Here is a 22,133-nt window from a genome sequence, read left to right as displayed (position 1 = left end):
CTATCACAGGAAGGAAGGAATATTCTAGATCAACCAGTAACTAAAGGAGAAATACTCAGAGCCCTCACGTGCCTCCAGTCAGGAAAATCCCCTGGACTAAACGGCTATACATAGTAATTTTCTAAAAAATTCCAACAGCATTTGATTAACCCATTAATGGAAATGTATACATACATTATTGACAAGGGTATGTTGCCTCCAACCCTTCGCAAAGCCCTGATTTTACTGATTTGTAAGTCGGAGAAGGACCGCACTCTTCCCAGTTCATATCGTCCAATTTCATTACTTAATGTCAATTTAAAATTGATTGTGAAGGCCACTTACACTGGGGAAATTTCTACCATCAGTAATAACTGAAGACCAGACCGGGTTTATCATAAATACAAGGTCAACTAATAATCTAAGCAACCACTCAACAACCCCTTAGCAACAACCAAGAACACCATAGTAACACCAAGCAACCGACTAGCAACCACCCAGATCACCATAACAACCGGCAGACTCACATTTAGTTTGTAAAATCAAATTTGGTCTAAAATATTATTACAACTACCACTGATGTATGAAAGGTGCTGTATAAATAAAAAAAATCTGTTCATTAATTCATTCAAGCTCAGAGAGAAGCAACAAATGCAGTCAAGAAGAAGGTGGTTAAAGAGAAATGGTTCGGTTTGAAGCGCATAAAACATCAGGCATCTGATTGCAGCCACAGGAGGGGGACAGGAAAGGACAAGGTCCAAACATAAGAAATGAATTAGTGCGCTGCAGCCATAATTGGACACGTTGTGTTGACTGGTGTGAACTCAAGCTGTTTCCTGGATGGGACTTCATGCATCAGACCCACGACGTGCCGCTGGCTTAATTACAAGGAGCTGGTAAAAAGCAATCCAAATTATACATCCTTGTACATCCACACTGCAGACTGTTGTGTTCTTTCATAGCTTAAAAAAAAAAAATCTTCCTTTTTGACCCCACTTTTAAACCCTGGCACAAGGCACATGCGTACTGAAATAAAAGCGGCACTTGTGCGCTTTGCTCATACCTGAAGGTAAACACACAGTACAGGAATATTACTGAATGCCAAAAAGTTGCTTAACCATTTGAAACCTGAGCAAGTTCACTCATTTCTATAAAAGACAGGGGAAAAAAACGTGATGGGAAAAAAGTGGCAAAAATGGCCAGAGCATGACTAAAAAAGAAAAAGAAAAAATGAATGAATAAAATAAAATAAAATAAAATAAAATAAAATAATGACCAGGAACAATATCTTTATTATTATTTTTTTCCCAGGAAAACAATATTTATAATTATTAAAATTATATATTTAAAAATCAGATTGGTACAGAAATGTAATGCACTCACTTAAGAAAAAACAACTGCTTTGTTTTTCTTAATTAATGAATATCTGTCACACAATTCTGAGATAATTATCTCATTAACTTGGAGAAAAACATTCTTCCAAAGATTTAAATTTTTTTTTCCATCAAAGTTTGTCTCAGAATTTTGAGATAATTATCTCATTAACAAGGCAGATTTTTTTTTCTTTTCTTTTTTTGAGTGAATGCATTTGTCCTCTGGAGCTCAGTGATCAAATTGTTGTGTTTGAATGCTTGGGAAAGTCCTTTCACAAGCATTCAAATGAAACAACAAAACGCCACCAGTAACCAACCAAACCAATATGAGGTTTCAAATAGTTTTTGTCCTTACATCATATTGACTTTTTTTTATATAGGTTTGACTGGTGTAAATGCCAAAATCAATACTTTTTTAATCAAAGTTGCTGACTGTAAATATTTTGAGTGTTAATCTTCATATGTATAAGTATATATACACAGATTTACCTGAAACAGCATTTAAGCCTTCATGAGAAGCTTAAACTCTCCATTCAAACTTAGATTTACAAAAAAATTACTGTACAATTACACGAATAAACGTAAGCCTAATATTTCCCATATGGCAGACTATATAGCATGTTGTATATTGGTCTTGTGTGGTAGCCAACGGCAACGGTGTTTAAGCCGTTTGGCTGTGGCCTCTGTGTGATCCAAAAGACGACAGCAGTGGTTTTCCATTTCAAAATACAGGAATAATATTATTACAGTGATCTCGGGTTAATTAGGCACATTCTGGGAGAGTCGTTTTTCATGTGGCAGGTTCGAGCTCAAAGCTGGCAAAAGCCTGGCTGAATGGAAACCAGATGAGAAAGATGACAGCCCGCAAAAACTGCTTTTTGGCTCCTACCACTTTGGCTCATTGTCTAAAATTAGTGAGCAGGTGGGACTTGATTAGTGACCATGTGACCATGCAGCTACAACATGGCTTCTCTAGGCCACTGCTTTTGAGTCCGGAGACCCCCAGGAGTCCTTGAGAGGCTTCCAGGGGGTCCTCAGCAAAATTATTAATAGCTTAAATGCTTGTGAAAGGTGTCTGAACACATCCTCAGCCTTAAACACAACCTAAAACACAAGAAATCTGATCTTAGTTTAATATTTAGACAAATTTTCTGGTCCATTTTTTTTTTTTTTTTTTTTTTTTTTTTTTTGCTAATTTGCTCGTTGTCTTTTCCCCACCCCCACACACAAATTTGTCCAAGTGATTATTTTAACATCATGTCTTAATCTCAACACCTTTGTAGTACAGGGCCGCCCCTTCCCACGCAGTGTCCCCGCCCGGTGTGAGCAGTTCACGAGGCCCCCCAAACCATCACCTGTGAGGCCCTCACCCGCCACCCGTCAGTTCAGGTCTGTCATCTAGCACACACAATGCCGGAATGATTGACAAGACAAGTCGTCCAGCCCAGACAAGCACAGAGGTGATTTGTTCCAACCCACTAGCTAGCCAGCTAGCCACTAAAAAAACTTATGGTTATGGTGAGGAAAATGTCAGGGTTAGGGTTGATATTAGCAGCTTAATGTCAAGATTCAAGATTCAAGATTCAAGATTTATTCGTCACATGCATGAATGTACAGGTACAGCAGCAGTGAAATGTAATTGCAACAACTCCAGCACTGTGCAAGTAAAAAAAAAAAATAAAAAATAAAAATAATAATAACAATAACGATAACGATAATAATAATAATAATTTAAAAAAATAATAATAAAATAAAATAAAATAAAATACAGTAAAATACAATAAAATAAAATAAAAATAAAGATAAAATAGCAAAAACTGATGTGCAAGTACAACTGGTGAATATCAGCTGGCTAACGGCAGCTAGCTAAAAAGAACTACTGTTGAGGCTGGATTCAAACTCGCGTCACCAGTGTGCAAGTCATGTTGTGCTGCCCGTTCACCGTCCCAGCAGCTTCCTGATGCAGGGCTTTTTGTTCACTTAACGCGACACCACAGTGCTGTTCTTGACACGACCACTAGAGGTCACTTCATTTTAAAAGGTAACTACAGCTCATAATAAGCTGCTGGACAAACAGGAGGACAGTCTCCTTTGGCCACTTAAGATACCGTCTGTGCTGGAAATATTTTTTGTCAGTATTAATTGATGACCTAATTTATTACAGACAACTTGGGGGTCCAGAGGATGAAACCGCATGAGAGGCTCTGGACCACAAGGCCAGCCTGCAGCCTTAGAAGTAGCTTGCATCTTCTGTCTTCTACCATTTTTCTCCATTGTATCCTGTTTTTTTTTTTTTTCCTTTTTCCTTTTTTTTCCCCGCCAAACCGCTTTGACTTGTTCAAGCGCAGCCAGAGGGCTGTAAAACAACTACTTTGCCTTGCCAAGAAGGAAAACCATTCTGTGGCTAAATGTAGCAGCTAGTCTGAAAACACCACAGATTTAACGCCAACTAACCGTCATCCCGAGCATGAAAAGCAAGAATATTCCTTTCTCCCTCCTTCCTCCCTCTCACATTTTCTCATCTCTCCCTGATGTATTTCAGAAAATACCCTCCCCTTCCCTCCCCTAAATTGAATTTGTTCGCTTTGTAATAAATCCAGCGTGTAGCTCAGTCTTACATGAGCAATGACTTCATGCTCTGAGCTCAGGGTTAACTCTCTATATAATAAATTCCACCCTTCTCAGTAACTTCAACAACCTTTTCTGCTTTTTAGTACACTTGGATCATGTTTCCCTGGCTGCCAAATATATTCCCTTTAAAATCTCCTTGAAGAGGGAAGCTAAAGAAACCACCGAGGGCTGTGCTTGTGTGTGTATTTGCACACTCACATCTGTCAGTCTTGGTTACAACTCATTCTGAAACCAGAACAGTGAAAAACACATTTCCAAACACACCGCGGCTGCTTGTGAGATCATTTTGCACCATTTGAACTACATTTCCACTCACAAAACACTCAACAGTCCTTCTAATATTTATCTTGGCTGAATATTTGGGAATGAAGCGCAGTGCAGAAGTGAATGCAAGAGCAGCTGTGCACAAGATAATCTCCCCCGCTTTCCACGGAAAAAAAGAAATCATATTCGGCGAGTCACTTGTCAAAAGATGCTCTTAGGAAGATGTTTTCTACAATATTCTGCAGCTGTGAGGAACAAGATATTTGATCTTGTTCATACATGTACAAGAAATGTAAACAAGATTTGATAGTCAATTATATATTTGTTTTTGATCAATGAAGGCAGAAATACTGAGCACTGCCACAGAATGTGACATTTAAAACTGAAAAAACACAACTGTGAGTAAATCAAACGTGCAAACAACACTAGTTGTTAAGTTATAGAGTTATATACATAATGAATACATTATGAACTGTATAGTCATAAATATGGAAATGCTGAATTTCTTGAAAAAAGATGCTAAAACCGTAGGGACAGTGCACAAATACGTCTTGCTGCATGAGAGGAAAAACCACTCCATCGCTCTCCAGTGACTTTGTATTGTGTGACATACAAAGTGACAGTGTCAGTGGTTTATTATAAGCTACACACCCTGCATGCCCTGTGATGGACTGGTGACCTGTCCAGGGTGTTTCCCCTGCTGTCCACAAAATGAGCGCTGGGACAGGCCCCAGCAACCCCAGAGACCCTTACGTATAAGAGATTTAGAAAATGAATGAATGAATATACACACTGGAAAAAAAAATGCACAAAAGCAGATGCATGCTGAGGAGCAGTAAAAACAAGGTTAAAATCAAGTTTTTATAAGATTTCAAAGGAAAGAAAAAGCCTTTAGCAAGACAAAAGTGGACTCTATGGGTGTACCTATCTAACATTAATTAACTAACAGTTAGTAAGTACTCACTTACACCTGCTATACAGCTAAACTGTATTCTTAATTAAGTTTCAAGGGGAACAGATCTCAAGAATGTTTGTTATCCCTTAGTCTGAAGTGGAAGGTAGACATGGTGGTGTATGGGTCAGACAGCCGCCTTTCAACCTCCAGCTGCAAATGTTGTTGTTGCAAATGATACATACATTTTGTTATGTAACCATATCCAAGTTTTTTTTATTCCTAAACCTAACCTTTCCCTAACCTTAACCAAGTAGTTTTGGTGGCTAAAAGTAACAAAACTGGTTAAAATGCTGCCCAACATGATATACAAGATATGCTGATTAGAAACATATTTGTGATACGTCAGAAACATAATCCAAACGGCAGTAGTCGGATGGGAATGTAATTTTTAGGAGACAGAGTTGCTGAATTGAGCCCTTTATCACAGTTGTTTGTATGGCGTTAGTAAGGAAAAAGATTAGCAGAAACATACATTTTGTATACATATTACACTAACTATGCAGAATCATTGGTATGGGCCTTTAACCCAAAGCACCAACCAGAGCTGTTGTCTCAGTTAATATGATATGAACTAAACTAAACCAAACAAAATCTTAATCAAACGTGTTTTAATGGAACTACGCCCCAACAGGGTCTTTATACAAAAAATAACAACAGGAGTGATGTAGTTCTGTGATTTATGAGAAATCACAGAACAGAACAGAATGTTTTGCGCACACGCACGCACACACACACACACACACACACACACACACACACACACACACACACACACACACACACACAAAAAACAGAATGCGAAGTCATGTGAACAGAGGTGCCATACAAGGGATGTCAGAGCTAATATGAACTAATATGACAGATAATAACCATTCATTCACCCCTAGGCTCTACTAGGCCAGACTACACACACACACACACACACACACACACACACACACACACAAAAAACAACTTTACACTGTGACTATGCCAGATTTTGACTTCATATTAACAAATGCTGCTTTTATTTTTACACTGACATTTCGGAGTCCGCTCTTTCCTCTTGTCTCAGTATGGCTGAATGCTGGTATTTTCTGTACCCTCTTATTTATTTTTCAGCTCTTTGCTTATGCATTTCAACTTTCCATATGCTGAAATTGTTGGTTGCACTGCATTTAATACCCCACATTTGCTCTAATTTCTATATTTTCTATACTTATTTCATTTTATGATTGGTTTGATAGGGACAGACAAATATACAGTTAGGTCCATAAATATTTGGACAGTGATGCAATATTCATAATTTTGCCCTTGTACACCACCACAGTATTTGAAATGTGATTGAAGTGCAGACTTTCAACTTTAATTTCAGGGATTGAACAAAAATATGACATTAACCATTTAGGAATTATAAATGACGTGTCACTGTCCAAATACTTATGGACCTAATTGTATGTAGATAAGCTGAAAACTGGTCTCCCATGCAGGTATCGTAGTGAATTAGCAGGTGCTGACTTGCAATACTCGTCCTCACAGGGCCTTTGAATATTAAGATACTAAGGCAATAAAACAGTGAGTGAAAAAATTAAAATGGCAGCAGAAAGTGACAAAACGACATAGCTGTATGCAAACAAAACAAAATAAATAAATAAATAAAAACTCGACTGAGTACAAATTTGCTGCTGAATTAACCAGGACTTGGAAGTGCTCTTAAAAACTGTGAAGTTAACAGTGAATTTCAAGTGATCAGGTACCAAGCTCCAGGACGGACTTCGCGCCTTTCTCAAAAAAAAAAAAAAAAATCTGTCAGAGTAAAATATTTTTTGCAGAATGAAATTTGCCAGTTGCCATGTGAATCTGCTCTGGTGGATCTGCTCCAGCTTTGCAGTCTGTTCCCATTATTATGCTACAAAACCCCATTTTCCACCAGAACTGTTTAAGCACAGCTCTCCTCTCTAATAATCCGGTGAGCTTCAATTTTAGCAAAAGAATCTGTGTCTCTGTTACAGAGTGAGTGATCAGCACATCATCTTTTTATTTAGTTCAGTTAGCGAGATTTCCAACTTGATCTCCCACAAACTCCACAGGAGACATACATTATGCATCAAAAGCAGCAGTGAATAATTAAATGCGCCAATAGTAAGCCACTCACAGCAGACCACAGGGTGTAGTGCCAAAGGTTGTTAACATGATTAATTTAACTATGATCTGTGTAATGAAAATCCTACATGGGGTACCTCAAAGTGTCACTTCAAATAGGACTGGGGACCCAAATTATCAATCCATATCAGTAACTCTTAGAATAAACAGTATAATCAGCCCTGTGCCAGTGAGAACCAGTAATTTTGACTTATTCTAACACAGGTTAAAGTTAAGCTTAGGCTTATATAAAAATTAGATCTGGTGCAGTCAGTGTTGCTCACCTCTGTAATGATGGATATGATGGGAAGTCCTTTGAGGACCATACCAGTTTGGCCCATTTACTAACCGCGGCGAACAGTCGTCACCATTCATAAAGCACAGAACTGATAATTGGCTGTGGAAAGCAAACGTTTCCCTGGGGACTATTTTCCCTGGTGGAGGGAGCGTTTCACTCCACCCAGTTTCAAGTCATCAGAACCCAACAGTGCTGCTGCTTTTAGGAAAACTAATGTGGAAGACTTACTACAGTGATGGAAAAATACAAAGAAAGTTTGAAGTCTCTAGCAGAAATGTTAAGTATATTCATTTTGTAGATATTACGCTAAACGTGCAAAGTCACTGGTATGGTCCTTTAACTTGAATTGATCTTACTGCTGAGTACTGGGAGAACCACTGACCACTGTTGTATCTGTGTGTCTGCATCCTCTGCTATGTGCCTTGTGGTGTGTCACACTCACCAAACTCATCACACACGCTCTCGTTGTGCAGCAGGGTGGGGTGGTCGAACGTGTCGCGGCAGTACAAGATGTGCGTGTTGTCGGACAGCGCAGCAATGCCGCCCAGCGCCAAGACCACTTGGTCAGTAAGGAGAGACGGCGGTCGTTCACGTAACCGGGCCAGGACCGAGCGGTACCGGCAGTACTGAGGGTAGGACAGGACCAGCACTCGCTTCAGGCTCAGGTCTTCACCTGGATAGACAGACAGACAGGGGGAAACTGTTAGAAAAACTCATCTGAAGATGAAATAAAGCTTAAATACTAGTGCCGCAATGATACCAGTGTCAGTGTTGTTACAAGCACTGAAACCTTACTGAAACAGGAAAGTAAAAATGTAATTTCTTTTTACACTGTTTTTATTGTAGAAGTGAAATGTTGGCTATAAAATCCATATTTTTAACTGGGTTAGCCAATATGAGTTCTGATCTAAGGTTTACTCAATTTACAGCCAATCATGGTGACAGAGTCTCAAACCAGCTCATTGTGAACAGGTTGACAGATAAAGAGAGTCAGAGTGGGTTAGGGTCAGGAGCAGTATATCGGAGTGGTAGTTTGTGCCCAATAAAACAGAAGAGCCAGTAATCTCTATAATAAAGACCCTATAATACTGACTTGTTGTAATCTGCTTTGTTCACATTTGTTTATGTACTAAGTGTTATTTTGGGAACTGTTTTGTTATGGAAGTGAATGGAGAGAAAATTTAGGCTGACAGGTCCAGTAGTATGTCAGATTAGCTGCAGACACACACACACACACACACACACACACACACACACACACACGACCAAACACATGATCCCCTCCAGGCTTCTGCCTTGTGAAGAAAATAAAATGTTGCCGAGGATACTATATTACTCCAAACCCCTGCATGTGTTTAGTATAACTTGGAAAGATAGACAGAATAAAATTGACTGGGCAGGAGGCCAACAGGATAGGAGAATAGGTTACACCACACACACACACACACACACACACACACACACACACACAGATTCCCTCTGACATGGCCAAGTGGTATCATCATCCTCCTGGCACAGAGCAGGCCAAATGATGGTGAGATGAGGCCAAAGCTCTGTGCCAAACAACCTGCTGTGTCCAAATGCTCTGGTCCAGTAACTATCTCAATTACACACACATGCGTCCGTGTGCGCGTGCACACACACACATACACACATACACTGCCTCTCTGACGTCTGCATATACTTTCTGCCCTTCTTTTCCTTCCATCTCTCTCTCTCACACATACACAAAACACACACACACACACACACACAAAGACACACACAAAGACACACACTAGGTTGCCAGAGTGTATGAGGCTGCTGCCAAGAATCCATAAAACATGATCCACTTGACATAGAGAGCTCACATTTGTCACTTCAGTGTATGAGCGTGTGCATGTGTGAAAGAGAGAGAGGAAATGTGTGTCAAAGAGAAACAGTCTTTGTGTGTTTATGTGTGTGTGTGTGTGTGTGTGTGTGTCTGAAAGGATAACTGCTTTGACAAAGCTAACAGACAGTAGCTTTTAATTAGAACAATAACAACAGCCATTTTTTCCCCAGTTCCTCACAGATTGAGTTTAAGCATTAAAACGTGAGCGGTGGAAGGTGGAAGGTGTCAGAAGGGTTAAATTCAGAGTAACTGTCTAATCCTGTGGAGTTCAACAGGTCGAGCACAACACTAGTGTAACACTGCCCACATTAACAACTGAGATAAAAAAGCATCAACCAAATGCCATACTACATTATTATGAGGAGAATGTAGTTCTTTTTCATTTTACTGCGCCATTAGTCCCTTTAAAGGAGCAGTACACCCATTCTGAAAAAAGGTGACCTTATTTTACCTACCGCCTGGTTATGTATGACAGTGGTGCTGTCTTCCTCTCATCGTTACTGATTGATGGATACCGGCTGTGCACACTGGGTTAAAGTGGTTATTTGTAAGAATGTTAGCTGGGGGGAAGTTCACCTTAATGGCAGGAGGCTAACAGTTAGCATTTGGAGCATCCAGTCAATATCCAGCACTCAGTAACAATGAGAGGAAGAGAGCACCACTGTCCTACAGAACAGCTGTGTGTGTGTGTGTGTGTGTGTGTGGGGGGGGGGGGGGTCTCATAATAAATTTCATACAAATTACGGAACTATAGGAATAAAGCCACTAAGTACAGGAGTTATGAGCTTTGTGGTTCTTTTTTAAGAAAGCTCTGATTCATTTTTATGAATGCTTCTGCCTCCTTACAGTCTCACAAATGTAAAACCATCATACAAATACAACAAACATGTTTGTCACAGTGTCACAAGTCAAACTCCGAAATATGGAACACATTCTCATTCCCATACTGCAGCTCGGTCACACCCATTTTGCATCTGATACCAGCACCTTTGGTGTCACTGGATTAAGAAGGTTCTGGGTTTGAATCTCAGCCACTGGTGCTCTCCGTGAAGAGTTGGGAGTTTCCTTGTAGCTCTGTTCCAGGGTGTTAGCTTCCTGCTGTTAGCCTAACCCTGCTAACGCCCTGCCAGGGACAACGTGAAACACCACTGATGAAATTCTCTCTGTCTTAATTTAAGAGACCAGGTTTAAAAAAGATTAGTTACTCACTAAAATAAAGACTGCTGTGGAATCCTGAATGACTTTTCTCCACACTGGCTACAGTCTCAATTCTCAAAATTTTATTTATAAAGCACTTTAACACCAAATGTGGCATTAGCACTTTCACATATATGGCTCATTCATGCATGTGCCAGATCGGCATGATTTTAATGAAGTCCTAAAATATGGTAATATATTTTTTGCTGAAGTATGAATAGATGGATGAGCCATGTCAATGCTGGAATGTTCATGCTAGTTTTCATGTTAAAGTGCTTTTTAAACAAAACTTGGAGAATGGAGAATGGAGCCCATAGCAAGCGTGGAGAAAAGTCTTTCACGATTCCAAAACAGTCTTTACCTCATTGAGCAGTTCCCATGAAATGACCTCACATTCTCCATCTTGTTCAGGGTGTCTTAAATTGTGACATCATCCTGCACTAGTGGACGTAAATTGAAATTTCCACCAATAAAACCTAAAAGTAAATAAATAAAATTGTGTCTCTCCCAAGCTGATATCTTGGTAGTGTGCCCAAACACCCTGTTTCAACAGGGAATACATCATATCAAGAAAATAAAAGTCCATTTTATGGGGTCTTTCACAGGATAGTCACTAAAATACAGGCCGTGAGAAATTCATCACTAGTATTGGACACTGTCCCTGACAGGGGGTTAGTGGGGCTAACAGGCTCGCCATGGGAGCTAACACCCCAGGACAGAGCTAGCTTTCCTCCCACAGTCCAAACACAGGTCAAATGAGCTGATGACTCTAAATTAACCATATGAATGTGCATTAATCCATCATATCCCAAGTGATTCAGCAGCTGTAGATCCAGACTGTTTACATGCTGATGCTGGTATGGTCAGTGGTGGGAAACCTTCCCCATACGGGAAATGATTCATCAAATGTTAAGAGGGAAAACCCAAAGTGAACAAAACAGCAATGAGCAAACATTCATTCCAGAGAAGTGCAGACTCCCTAATAACGACTGAACCTCTTCACCTTCCCCACCTCCACAACACCACACAGTAAGAAGAAGACATTTGCCTCACTGATGCTCCTGCACAGGATTTCTGGATAATGAAGTCCTCACAACTCAAGCAGCTACCTCCTACTGCCATTTGAGACTATCAAAGTGCAAAGCTGCCTTAAAAGTTTATTCAGTAAATGCACTCCAGTGAGCAATTTTCCTAAATTTACATTTGGCAAGAATAGTCTCAAGGAGATAACTGTTTCTGCTTGTTTATATTCTGGATTGGATGTCTTCTTCCCTTTGCCTGTCATGTCAGTTTAAGGTAATAAAGTGAGAAAGTGTTTTCCTGTGCTGATTTTCAGCAGGCGCTCCTGCTCTCAGCTCACGTTTCTGCCCTATCAAAACATAATCAGCTGCATTTCACTGTGTCTTTCTCCTGTTAATAATCAATCTCCCCAGGACAAACACACTGTAATAAGCTCAATGTGTCCTCAATCACATCCACAGGGCAGGGCTTCGCTATCAGATGCAATGTACGGGTTAGTAATGTGGGGAAGCGATGCAGAGCAGGCATTTACATCAGTATCAGCCGAGGAGCTGTGGAAAGAGAGGGGGAGAAACCATGGGAGGGAGTTGGCTGTGGCAAGATTTGGCGCCTCCCACATCCTAGCCAACGAGTGTCAAAAGTTGATCTTTTTGTCCCCTTCATGCAATGAAATCATGACATCTGATAAAAACCCTGAAAGATGCTGCATCTTCACTCTGTTTTCCAGCTTGGCATAGTTTAGCCTTACAATTAAAGGTCAAAACATAATTCAAAGAGAACATGATATTAAAGGGGGGAAACATTTACATCAAATTTAAATATTATCATGATATATTAAAAACTTGAAAATAAATAAATAAAAGCATTATTGCTATCAGTGAATTTCAAGTTAAACTTTCTTTATTGTGCGTTTTGTCAAATGAATTGCACTCAAAATAAAGAGTGTGGGGGGAGATGGAAACATGGAAAGAAACAGAAATGACTGAACAGGTGCAGGATTTTTTACATGATATGATCATATCCAGTATCCAATATCCAAGTTGTTATCAATATCCAGTGTGTGGTGACACCGCTAAACCCAAGGAGGTGTCGGGATCTCAGGCCAGGTCGTGTCTTGTGCACACACCGTGCACGCTCGCCTCCCCTCTCCAAAACCAACTCTGCTGAGCCTACCTTGGCTCTCGCAATTTAGCTTAGCTTACCATATGGCAACGGCTCGCCACTTCCTACTTCCTCATTGCTCTGGCAGCGGCATCACCCACGCCCCACCTGCAGTGCATGCATGAGCCTACATGTGAGTGGGCTGACCTGTACGAGGTACTGAGGGGGAAGACCAGCTCAATGGCAGGAGGCTAACAGTTAGCATTTGTAGCATCCAGCCAGTATCCAGCACTCAGTAACAATGAGAGGAAGAGAGCACCACTACTATCACTAACTAACTAACTATCACTTTAAATTAATAATTTGCTGCCTTATATGTAATTATTTATCATAATGGCTAAATAATATCATGCATCATTACTCTGCTTGTCCCGACAGGTTTAGTGAATCGACACCCCTGGGAGTCAAGATACACACACACACACACACACACACACACACACACACACATATATATATATATGAAGAGAGAGGGAGGAGAAAGAGAGAGGCTCATGGATTTTGTCGTCCCCCCCAGTCCCTCCCATCTTTCCATTTTTCCAGTCTTCACTAATTAAGTAGAAAAAGGCTATGAAACAATCTTTAAGAAAAGCATTCCCTCTCTTAGTTGCTAGGGAGACTCTCCCCCACCGGAGAGAGGAATGTTGAGTGTAATAAAACATCAGCAGGTCACATTAATCATCTGCCCAGCGTCTCTCCCTGACATCAGCCTGTGGTGCTTAACCACAGAACAGGCAATTTTCAGCCCTGACAAAATGGAATCAAATAAAGGGAAACATGAGTTGGGAGCTGTGAAGGATAAAACAGTGTGAAGTAATTGGGCCGCACTTCCCTGTCTCGGGTATAATTGATTTTGATGTGTTGAAAGTTGAAATCACTAAATATTCCTTTTGGCTTTGGGGAAAAATAACCTCTGCAAAAGTAGTGAGGAAACCAAACGCAGTGAATAAGAGAAGTGAAATATTCTGGTGGTAACCATTAGGGTTTGACATAAATGGGTTATTGAGGGCCACTGCTGACACCAGTATTTTTGGATTGAAGCCACTAATAGCCAATAATTTGTTTTGATAGTCAAGATCTTTAAATGTGACCATTTCCATCCCAAAAAACGTCCAAAAAATGTAGTCAGTGTTTCCCCCGACACTTTATTCTCATCAGAGTGGAAAAGGAAACAGCACTTAGTGCATACTGGGCCAGTAAAACTCTGTGTTGTGTAGTAATGACAGTTAAATAATGCTTGAATGTTATATTGCACACAAAGGAAAAAACAAGAGAGGCAGAGAAAGAAAAATAGCTATACTGCTGACAGCCTCACTAAAAAGCTAAAGCTTGCTCTCATAGTTTATTAAATATTTAAATATGAAGAAGGGTTTCTTCTGCCATCAGCTGAGGGACCGGCATATCTTTCACAGTGTCTACACATAATATTCATATTGCAGACATAATATTCGGGCCGGGTAGTGGCGGTAGAGGCTGATAGTGCTGGGAAAATGAAGATAAATAGCCAACTCAGCAGCAGCAAGCAGGGAGCTCTGATTTATCAGTGGATATATTCTGCCTGCTTAGACAGCGGTTATTAGGCAGGCTGTGTGTTTGTGTTTGTGTGTGTGTGTGTGTGTGTGTGTGTGTGCACGCTTGCATACAAAAACAGCCCCAACCAACTGGAAACAATGTGATTGGTGGCTTGGGTCGATAGGTATTGATCAGGAAGCAGCTTTTGCACCCAGAGCGTAGCGCGGTGAAATCTTTTGTTAATGTTTCACCAATTTACAGTTTGTTGCTTTGCTACTCCGTACAAAACCCAAATCAATAAACGCTGGAGGCAGAGCACGGGCCGGCCCACGGCAGCTGATGATTAGCATGTTGGAGATTAATAAAAGAACGGTGCGGACTGAGTCATGGAAAAGGTGGGAACACTTAAAGATTTACTCATAAGACATTGCAGCACATCAGAAGTGCATAATAAGCACATAATACACACCTGACCATTATGATCAGAGATGATGAAAAAAAAACAATGAACTGAAGTATCACTGTAGGAGGGAAAAAAAATTATGGGATATGGGATGGGAAAACGCTGGATATCAATCACATCATCACAACATTGGTACTTATTATCTGTTTATACTGTTTATAGTGGAAATTATGCTTCATATCTTGCTATCCACTTTGCTGCTGTAATACGTGAAATTTCCCCACCGTGGGACTAATAAAGGAATATCTTATCTTATCTTATCTTATCTTACATCATTCCCAAGTTGTTCATCAAATTTCACCGGGCAGAGTCTGACATGTTGAGCACAAAGTCTTAGGGCCCGGTTGTCCTGTTGGTGGCGCTGTGGTGGAACAAACAGGTTCATATTCAAAAGCATCAAACGCATCAAAACCCAGCGTTCCCCTACGTTTCACCCAAAACAGGCTCCGAAATCGTGCGACACACAGCGGGGGGATGGACGGACGGAACACCATCTATAATTTCGTTCTTGATCTTCAATCACAAGCGACAAAAACGCGCAACAAATAATTAACTCCGATCTAAAAGTATTTTCAAATCACGTTGACGTGCTCCGAGTGCCAGATGGTATTTGTGATTTATCTTAATGAGAATCAGGTACTTAAGCGGAATATTAGCTTTTTTCTGACAGTGTGTCCACGAGTTGCACTGTGGCAACACCTGTGAAGTCACGGTGATGTGCGAGAGGAAGAGAAGCACACGGTTCTATGAAAAACTGAAACAAAAGATGAGCATTTACATGAGAGAAAAAGGCAAGACGCTGCTCAAAGTCGAACTGATCTTTGGTAGCATGTTGGCTTGTCTAGTTCTCCGGGTGTGACGTGAGTCCACGTGGTGGTGAAATATCCTCATTAGCTGCTCTGTGCTTCCTGCGAATCCACAATACTGGATTTATGTCTGTCCACTCTCTTTCATAGAGGGGCACAACGGGTGCCAAAATAACACTTTTAGCATATAACAGCACAAACACAGTGGGGATTATGCAAATATAAAAAGCATGAGTCCCTGTACCCATTTTGTTTTTCCTTTGCTGATTGGAAAGTAGATCCAGCTGGCAGCATTTGCAGGGAGATTTCACCCTAGTAACCTTACGCTAGGGGGAAATGACCTGATAGTACGTTCACAGATAATTGTATTTACATGAAAAAAATGGGTATCTATCTTTTTGTTTGTTTGTTTGTTTGTTTTGGCATGATCAGCTTTTTTTCGTGTTTGCGTTTATTTGCTTTTAGTGTTATTTTGGGAGCAGAAAGGAAATCAGGCAGAAATCACACAACCCGATGTTGCAGGACATCTCATATTATTCAGGCTCCCCAGCAACCAAGTTTCATTTTGCATCGGTAAAGCGCACACACTTTACGATGAGGTGACGACATGAGTTTGCGTATTACAAGACTCAAGACGACAAGAGACAGCAGAGCCTCGAGTGTATCCGACTTCAAATGGATGTTCACGACACGCTGACAGCTCATAGAATGGGCCTGGCAGGACAAGATCCTGCGAGACGTGAAGTCAGATGGGCCACTAGTGTATACACTGCAAAAACGCAAAATCTTACCAAGATTATTTGTCTTATTTCAAGTCAAAAATGTCTTATTTCTAGTCAAAATATCTCATTACACTTAAAACAAGACATGATCACCTCAGAAGAAATGTGTTTTTAGACAATTTTCACTTGTTTCAAGTGAAAATTCACTTGAAATAAGTGAAAATTTGCTTGAAACAAGAAACAAATTTTGCCAATGAAACAAGCAAATTTTCACTTGAAACAAGTGACAACTGTCCAAAAACAAGTTACTTCTGAGGTGATCATGTCTTATTTTAAGTGTAATGAGATATTTTGACTAGGAATAAAACATTTTTGACTTGAAATAAGACAAATAATCTTGGTAAGATTTTGAGTTTTTGCAGTGTATAGACAACAATTACAAAACGTCAAATGGACTTTGGGGCATCTATGTGGTTAGGTCAATCAGAATTACACAGAAAGTTGAGGCAGTTTCTACAATAAAGAGCTGCGTTATGTCCGCTGTATTTGTCTGCACCTCTGTCTGCTGTACAGCAAACACAGTGATGACATAGCCTCTCCCGCTGTAATCTTATTGGCCAGTGTGACAAATCAGCGCGTCGTACCCACTCACACTACAAGAGCAACGAAAAAACGTCCAACATGTTGGAAAATGAGCGGGACATCCAGAACCACCATTTCAGTATTAGGGGGGACAGACATTTTGGGAATGCCTGAACGTTGAATTGCTAATATTCCAGCAAATTTTTTTTGGGGGGGGGGGGCATTTATGGAGTGCCTGAACACTGGGGGGGACTTGTACCTCTCAATGTATATGGGCGTTTGGGCCTTGGGGACATGATCTCATACAGCTCCAGCCTACATCAGGAGAGGACAGGACGTGCTGATGCTCTCACACGACACCAGCACAGATGTGATTCGGGCATCTGGGATGGGAATCGGCTGTGATCGTATGGTGTGAGCCTGGCATAATGAGGGTAGTTCACCATCATGTAGACACGCACAGGCGACAATCTAACCCGACGTTCTAGCAAGTTCAATTTTGCAATCATGTTTTTTTTTTTTTGTTTCTTTTTAGTAGTATTTTCCTGTGATTGTCTATTTGTCTTAACCCTTTGGCACATAGCGGTCACTACAGTGGACAGCTGTTTAAAGTCATTTTCTCCTAAATGCAATTAATCCAGTAATTTTAGGCCAAAATTGGGGTCAACCTAGGACAAATTGCAAGAGAAGCAAACTCAACTGATTTTGTATCCTCAGTTTGTCCTGAGTGAGGGGAAAAAAGTCCCAAGGAATCCCATTGGTGGAAAGCTTTGAAAATCACCTATATATGACCATATAATACCAAAAAACACTCTATAAATATAGTAACCTTGAATTAAAAGGTTACTATATAACAGCGAATTAAAAGGTTACTATATATATATAGTAACCTTTTAATTCACTGTTTAAATATCTGTTCCTTATATTCCTTATTAGCGCATATCAAATCAGATAATGTGTGATATGCATGTGTAAACAGAATAATTCAAAGAACTTGTAATTGACTTTTTTTCTTGTCTTTGTGTGTGTAATCAACTTGTGAATTTTTATAGTGATATCTGACAGTAAAATGTTGACCCCCTTTCCCCTGTGTGTTAAAAAGGTTGTTTCTTGGTATTATATGGTCATAAATAGGTGATTTTCAAAACTTTCCACCAATGGGATTCCTTGGGACTTTTTTCCCCTCACTCAGGACAAACTGAGGATACAAAATCAGTTGAGTTTGCTTCTCCTGCAATTTGTCCTAGGTTTTTTCATAAAATGACTGGACTTAATGGTTTCTATGGTGGAATTGCATATCAGCTGTTAGAATGCTCTCTGCTGCTTCCCCCATTGAGGTTTATGCAGAGACTGTCAATTCTTGTTGCTGAAAACATATTAATGCTAGTATCATGACATGGTAATACCAGTCCTGCATCCTTAAAGAAGCATGGAGACTCACAAAAGTGTTCACTTTTTTTTCACACATAAGAAAAAAATCTTGACTCAGGCTTTTAAAATTCATGCATCAAAGGGTTAAATGAGAAAAGCCAAGTCTACCTGTAATCTTTATCAATTAAAAAATGTAAGAGTGTTTTCTCCACATTCTCTGCAGCCATCCCTGTGACATTACGCTCTATGTACTGTCAGGAGACGAAGGTCATATTTAATATTGTACTCTACATCAGTTTAGACTGCTTCACGGAGGGTGGGCTGCATACAGTGTGCTAGATTATGAAGAGCTAGCCACGGAACAGAATGGGCGAGAGAGTGTTGCAGGTCGTATCAAAAAGCTTATTTTCTGGTGATCTATCTTTTGTGCGGCGAGCAGATGTACGGTGACAATTTAAGCAGAACTGATGCTGCTGCAGTTCACATAGATGGACTCAAAGGGACCGGCTGCTATGAATTTTTCATCGGATTTTCACAAAGAGAGGGATACTAACTGTGTAGGAGCTCATAAATTGTGAAAGACCTTATTACATTAAATATAATCCCCCCTTTTCAACATGAAAATCTATAAAGAGGATAATGGATTGTAGCAGTCCTTTTGTAGCTGAGGCACACCTCGGCGAAGCAAGAAGAAAATATTGATTGCCTGAATGTATCAAAAGGTCAAAAAAAAAAAGTCTTGCGTGATCGTAGCACAATGCGAGCTGCCGGGGCTGGCCCACGTCGCGTTACACTGAAGGAAAAATATCTGACTGTGAACACACTGAGCTGAAATTTAATTAAAGTGGTAATGCTTGAGTTCTCATTTCCTTTTTGTCTCCATCTTTGGTGCCAACTGGTTACGACTGTGGTGTTTTTCCCCTTCATCCTTGGTGCTGATCACTTCATACAAAGTGTCCAATATTGGGAATTCTTCCTTGGTCTCTGGTAATGAGTTTCTTCATGTGTCCAGTCACAGTGGCTGTTGAGGACACTGAGTGCACACACAGACATGAAGAGACATGAGGAGAGAAAGCTTTTTTTGCCTTTGCCATCAGGAGGTCATGACAGTGTGGATACCTGACAGAAAATGAAACCGAATCCACATTTTTTCCCAAGATTTGGGCTTTTAAAGGCAGTGGTCTTAAACTTTTGATCAGCTGATGAGCAGCCTATTTCAGTTTAATGGTTGTTTGCAATAAATTGCTTACTCACATTTCTTTTTGTCTCACTCCCATTTCTTCTTTTTGCATTTTGAAGCTCTACTTAGAACCTTCTTAAGATCCAACAGTGCAAAATGTAAATTCTTGCAATTTTTCAACGGGTCTTAAAATTTTGATCAGGAGTGTACTGTTCATGTCATACAGAGAACGTACCTTCAACTACCACACTTGTATACGGTGCTCAGTATCAGCAGGACGACCCCTCTGATCTACAAGTCAGGATCAAATCGGCCTTGGTTAAATTGCGTTTGGCCAACAGGTTTGAGACTCCAGCGTGAGCCTCTCAGTTCAAAGGGAAAATCGGAGGGGGAACTGCATGAAAAATTCTCAATCTTGAGAATTCACGAGAAAAATAAAGGTGACACCAGGCTCATTATACTGAGCAAGAAAAAAGCAAAGGAGAGAAAATCCCCTCTGAAGTGTTCTTCCACTGTTCCATCTTATCCCTCTGATGCACAATGCATTCCAGCAGATATTTTGTGAGGAGCTGTTATACAGCAAGACAACTACTCCATAAACACAGAGGGTCCTGCTCAAAATGTCTTACGGTTGCAGTGCATTCTGGTTTATTAACCCTCTATTGGAGTTGATTTATCAAGCATGCTGCAACTTAAAATATGGGGCGCAAAATTTTTCTATGTTGCAATTTCCTAATTTAGTGGGTGATTTACCAAGACTGATTATTTAATTAAGCTGGCCGCAGCTGAGTTCATTTGAATGCACTGCTGTTAATATCTGCTGGGAGACATGCCTGACGTGCAATTTCGGCAGCTATGAAAAAGATACAGCATAATAATCAAGAAACGTATTTGCAAGACACGCGGTGGTTCTTCTCGTATTTTTAGAGGCACCTCGCGCAACAGGTGGCAGCTGCTGAGGACAGCCCGATGCAGGTGTGGCTTTTTCCCACAGATCGCAGCTTTTCCTCAGCTCTGATGCTCCCGATGGAGAGGGGAAACCGTCCCGAGAACGCAGCAGACACTGGAGGGAGCGCATGGTCTCTGAGCTCTTCACATATTGTGAATAAATAACTTTCAGATGAGAAAATGTATTCCCAATTTTGTATGACTCAAGCAAAACACTCAAATTTACACACAGACCCCCATAATATGTGTGTGTGGAAAAAGGCTGGTCATGGCATTTTATGTTGTCAATTCATAATATTGCTTTCGATATCCTTACTGAGGCAGAATTTATGTCCACACACAACTGAGATCCCATCTTAATGTGACCAAGCTCTGTACACACCTGAATTAAAGGGCCACCAGTCATGATAGGTCAGACTAAACAGGCCATTTGAATGAATTTCCACTCATGCCTCCATTAGTTTTGAGGTCCCACATCAGAGCAGCCTAGATGTACTTGTCGTTGATTTCACTCGTGCAAACCTGCACTGGGGCACCTTGTTAGATCAAGGACAGATGCTATTTGTCTCGTTTATGCACGAAAACGACCCGCAAATCCTTGTGAGGCGACCCCCTGGTGTTCAGCACTGATGTTTCTGATTGCTGAAACGTTTTCTGCTCTTAAGCTCCACCGTAGCTGCCTGCAAATGTCGGGTTGTGACGTCACACCACTCCACTGTGGGTGTTGCCTGTTATCTGCAGAAAAAAAATGTAAAAATGGAAGAACCATGAATAGATTTATTGTGAGTTTTGACCGCCGCTGTTTGTGCTTGTTGATTGCTCTGATTATTTGTGAGTATTATTTGATCCCTGTAATGTAAGTTAATTCTTTCATCGTTAATAAAACTAAAATGTATTTTGATCTCGGTGTTTTTTTTTTTTTTTTCAGTCACACGACAGACAGCAATTAAGAGTCTCCTCAGCCTCTCAGTGACTTCTCTTGGTTTCAGTAGTCGCTACAAAAAATACACACCACACACACAAGGACAAAATAGACCCAGACATGCAAGAGTAGCAGAGCTGGTGGTTGAGGATGGAATGTCCTTTGAAATCGTATTTGTTTTAGAGTGGTTTCTTCAACATTTGGATAAATCCTCAAGGTACGCCTAAGATCACTTCAGGCCACATCAACATACAGCGCAACTGCTGCCGAAAATAAAACCGGCCTGTCATCAGTGGAATGACGGTCAGTATGGAGCAGTAAAAAATATAACCACAATCCTCTCAACAAATCAGAAAGGGAAATTGCAAGCTATTATGCGAAATGCAATTATGCAAATTAGGACACAGGCCTACAAATTAGGTTAGCTGTATACAGTATTACAAAGCTAGTGAAGCTGAAATTCATCACAACAGTCATGGCTGCAAGCCTCCCTCTTGCGCTCAGTAAAGAACGCAATGTCCTTGTCCTCTTTCCACTGTTTTAATTGCATTCATAAAAGCTTTAATGTCTTTGTTCGCCATTCATTACGCTCTTAAGATCAAAACACACATGCACACACACACCTTCACGTGCACACATAATGAAACAGAATGGAAGAGAGGCAGAGGGAGAGAGAGAGAGAGAGAGAGAGAGAGAGAGAGAGAGAGAGAGAGAGAGAGAGAGAGAGAGAGACAGACAAAGGAATCGCTTATTTA

General features: G+C 40.5%; 1 protein-coding gene across 1 annotated transcript in view; it reads right to left on the bottom strand.

Annotated features, from left to right (window-relative positions):
* Window positions 1-22,133, bottom strand: part of arid5b (AT-rich interaction domain 5B) — a 139,578-nt gene that overhangs the window by 69,341 nt on the left and 48,104 nt on the right. The window contains exon 4 of the mRNA XM_030077084.1: window positions 8,064-8,294. Coding sequence (XP_029932944.1) covers window positions 8,064-8,294 — 231 coding nt within the window. The remainder of the gene's footprint in view (window positions 1-8,063; window positions 8,295-22,133) is intronic.

The sequence above is a fragment of the Myripristis murdjan genome, chromosome 19 (assembly GCF_902150065.1).
Source record: "Myripristis murdjan chromosome 19, fMyrMur1.1, whole genome shotgun sequence".
NCBI classification, from domain to species: Eukaryota; Metazoa; Chordata; class Actinopteri; order Holocentriformes; family Holocentridae; genus Myripristis; species Myripristis murdjan.
The sequence above is the reverse complement of the archived record's forward strand: the minus strand, read 5'-3'. Positions and strand labels throughout refer to the sequence as shown.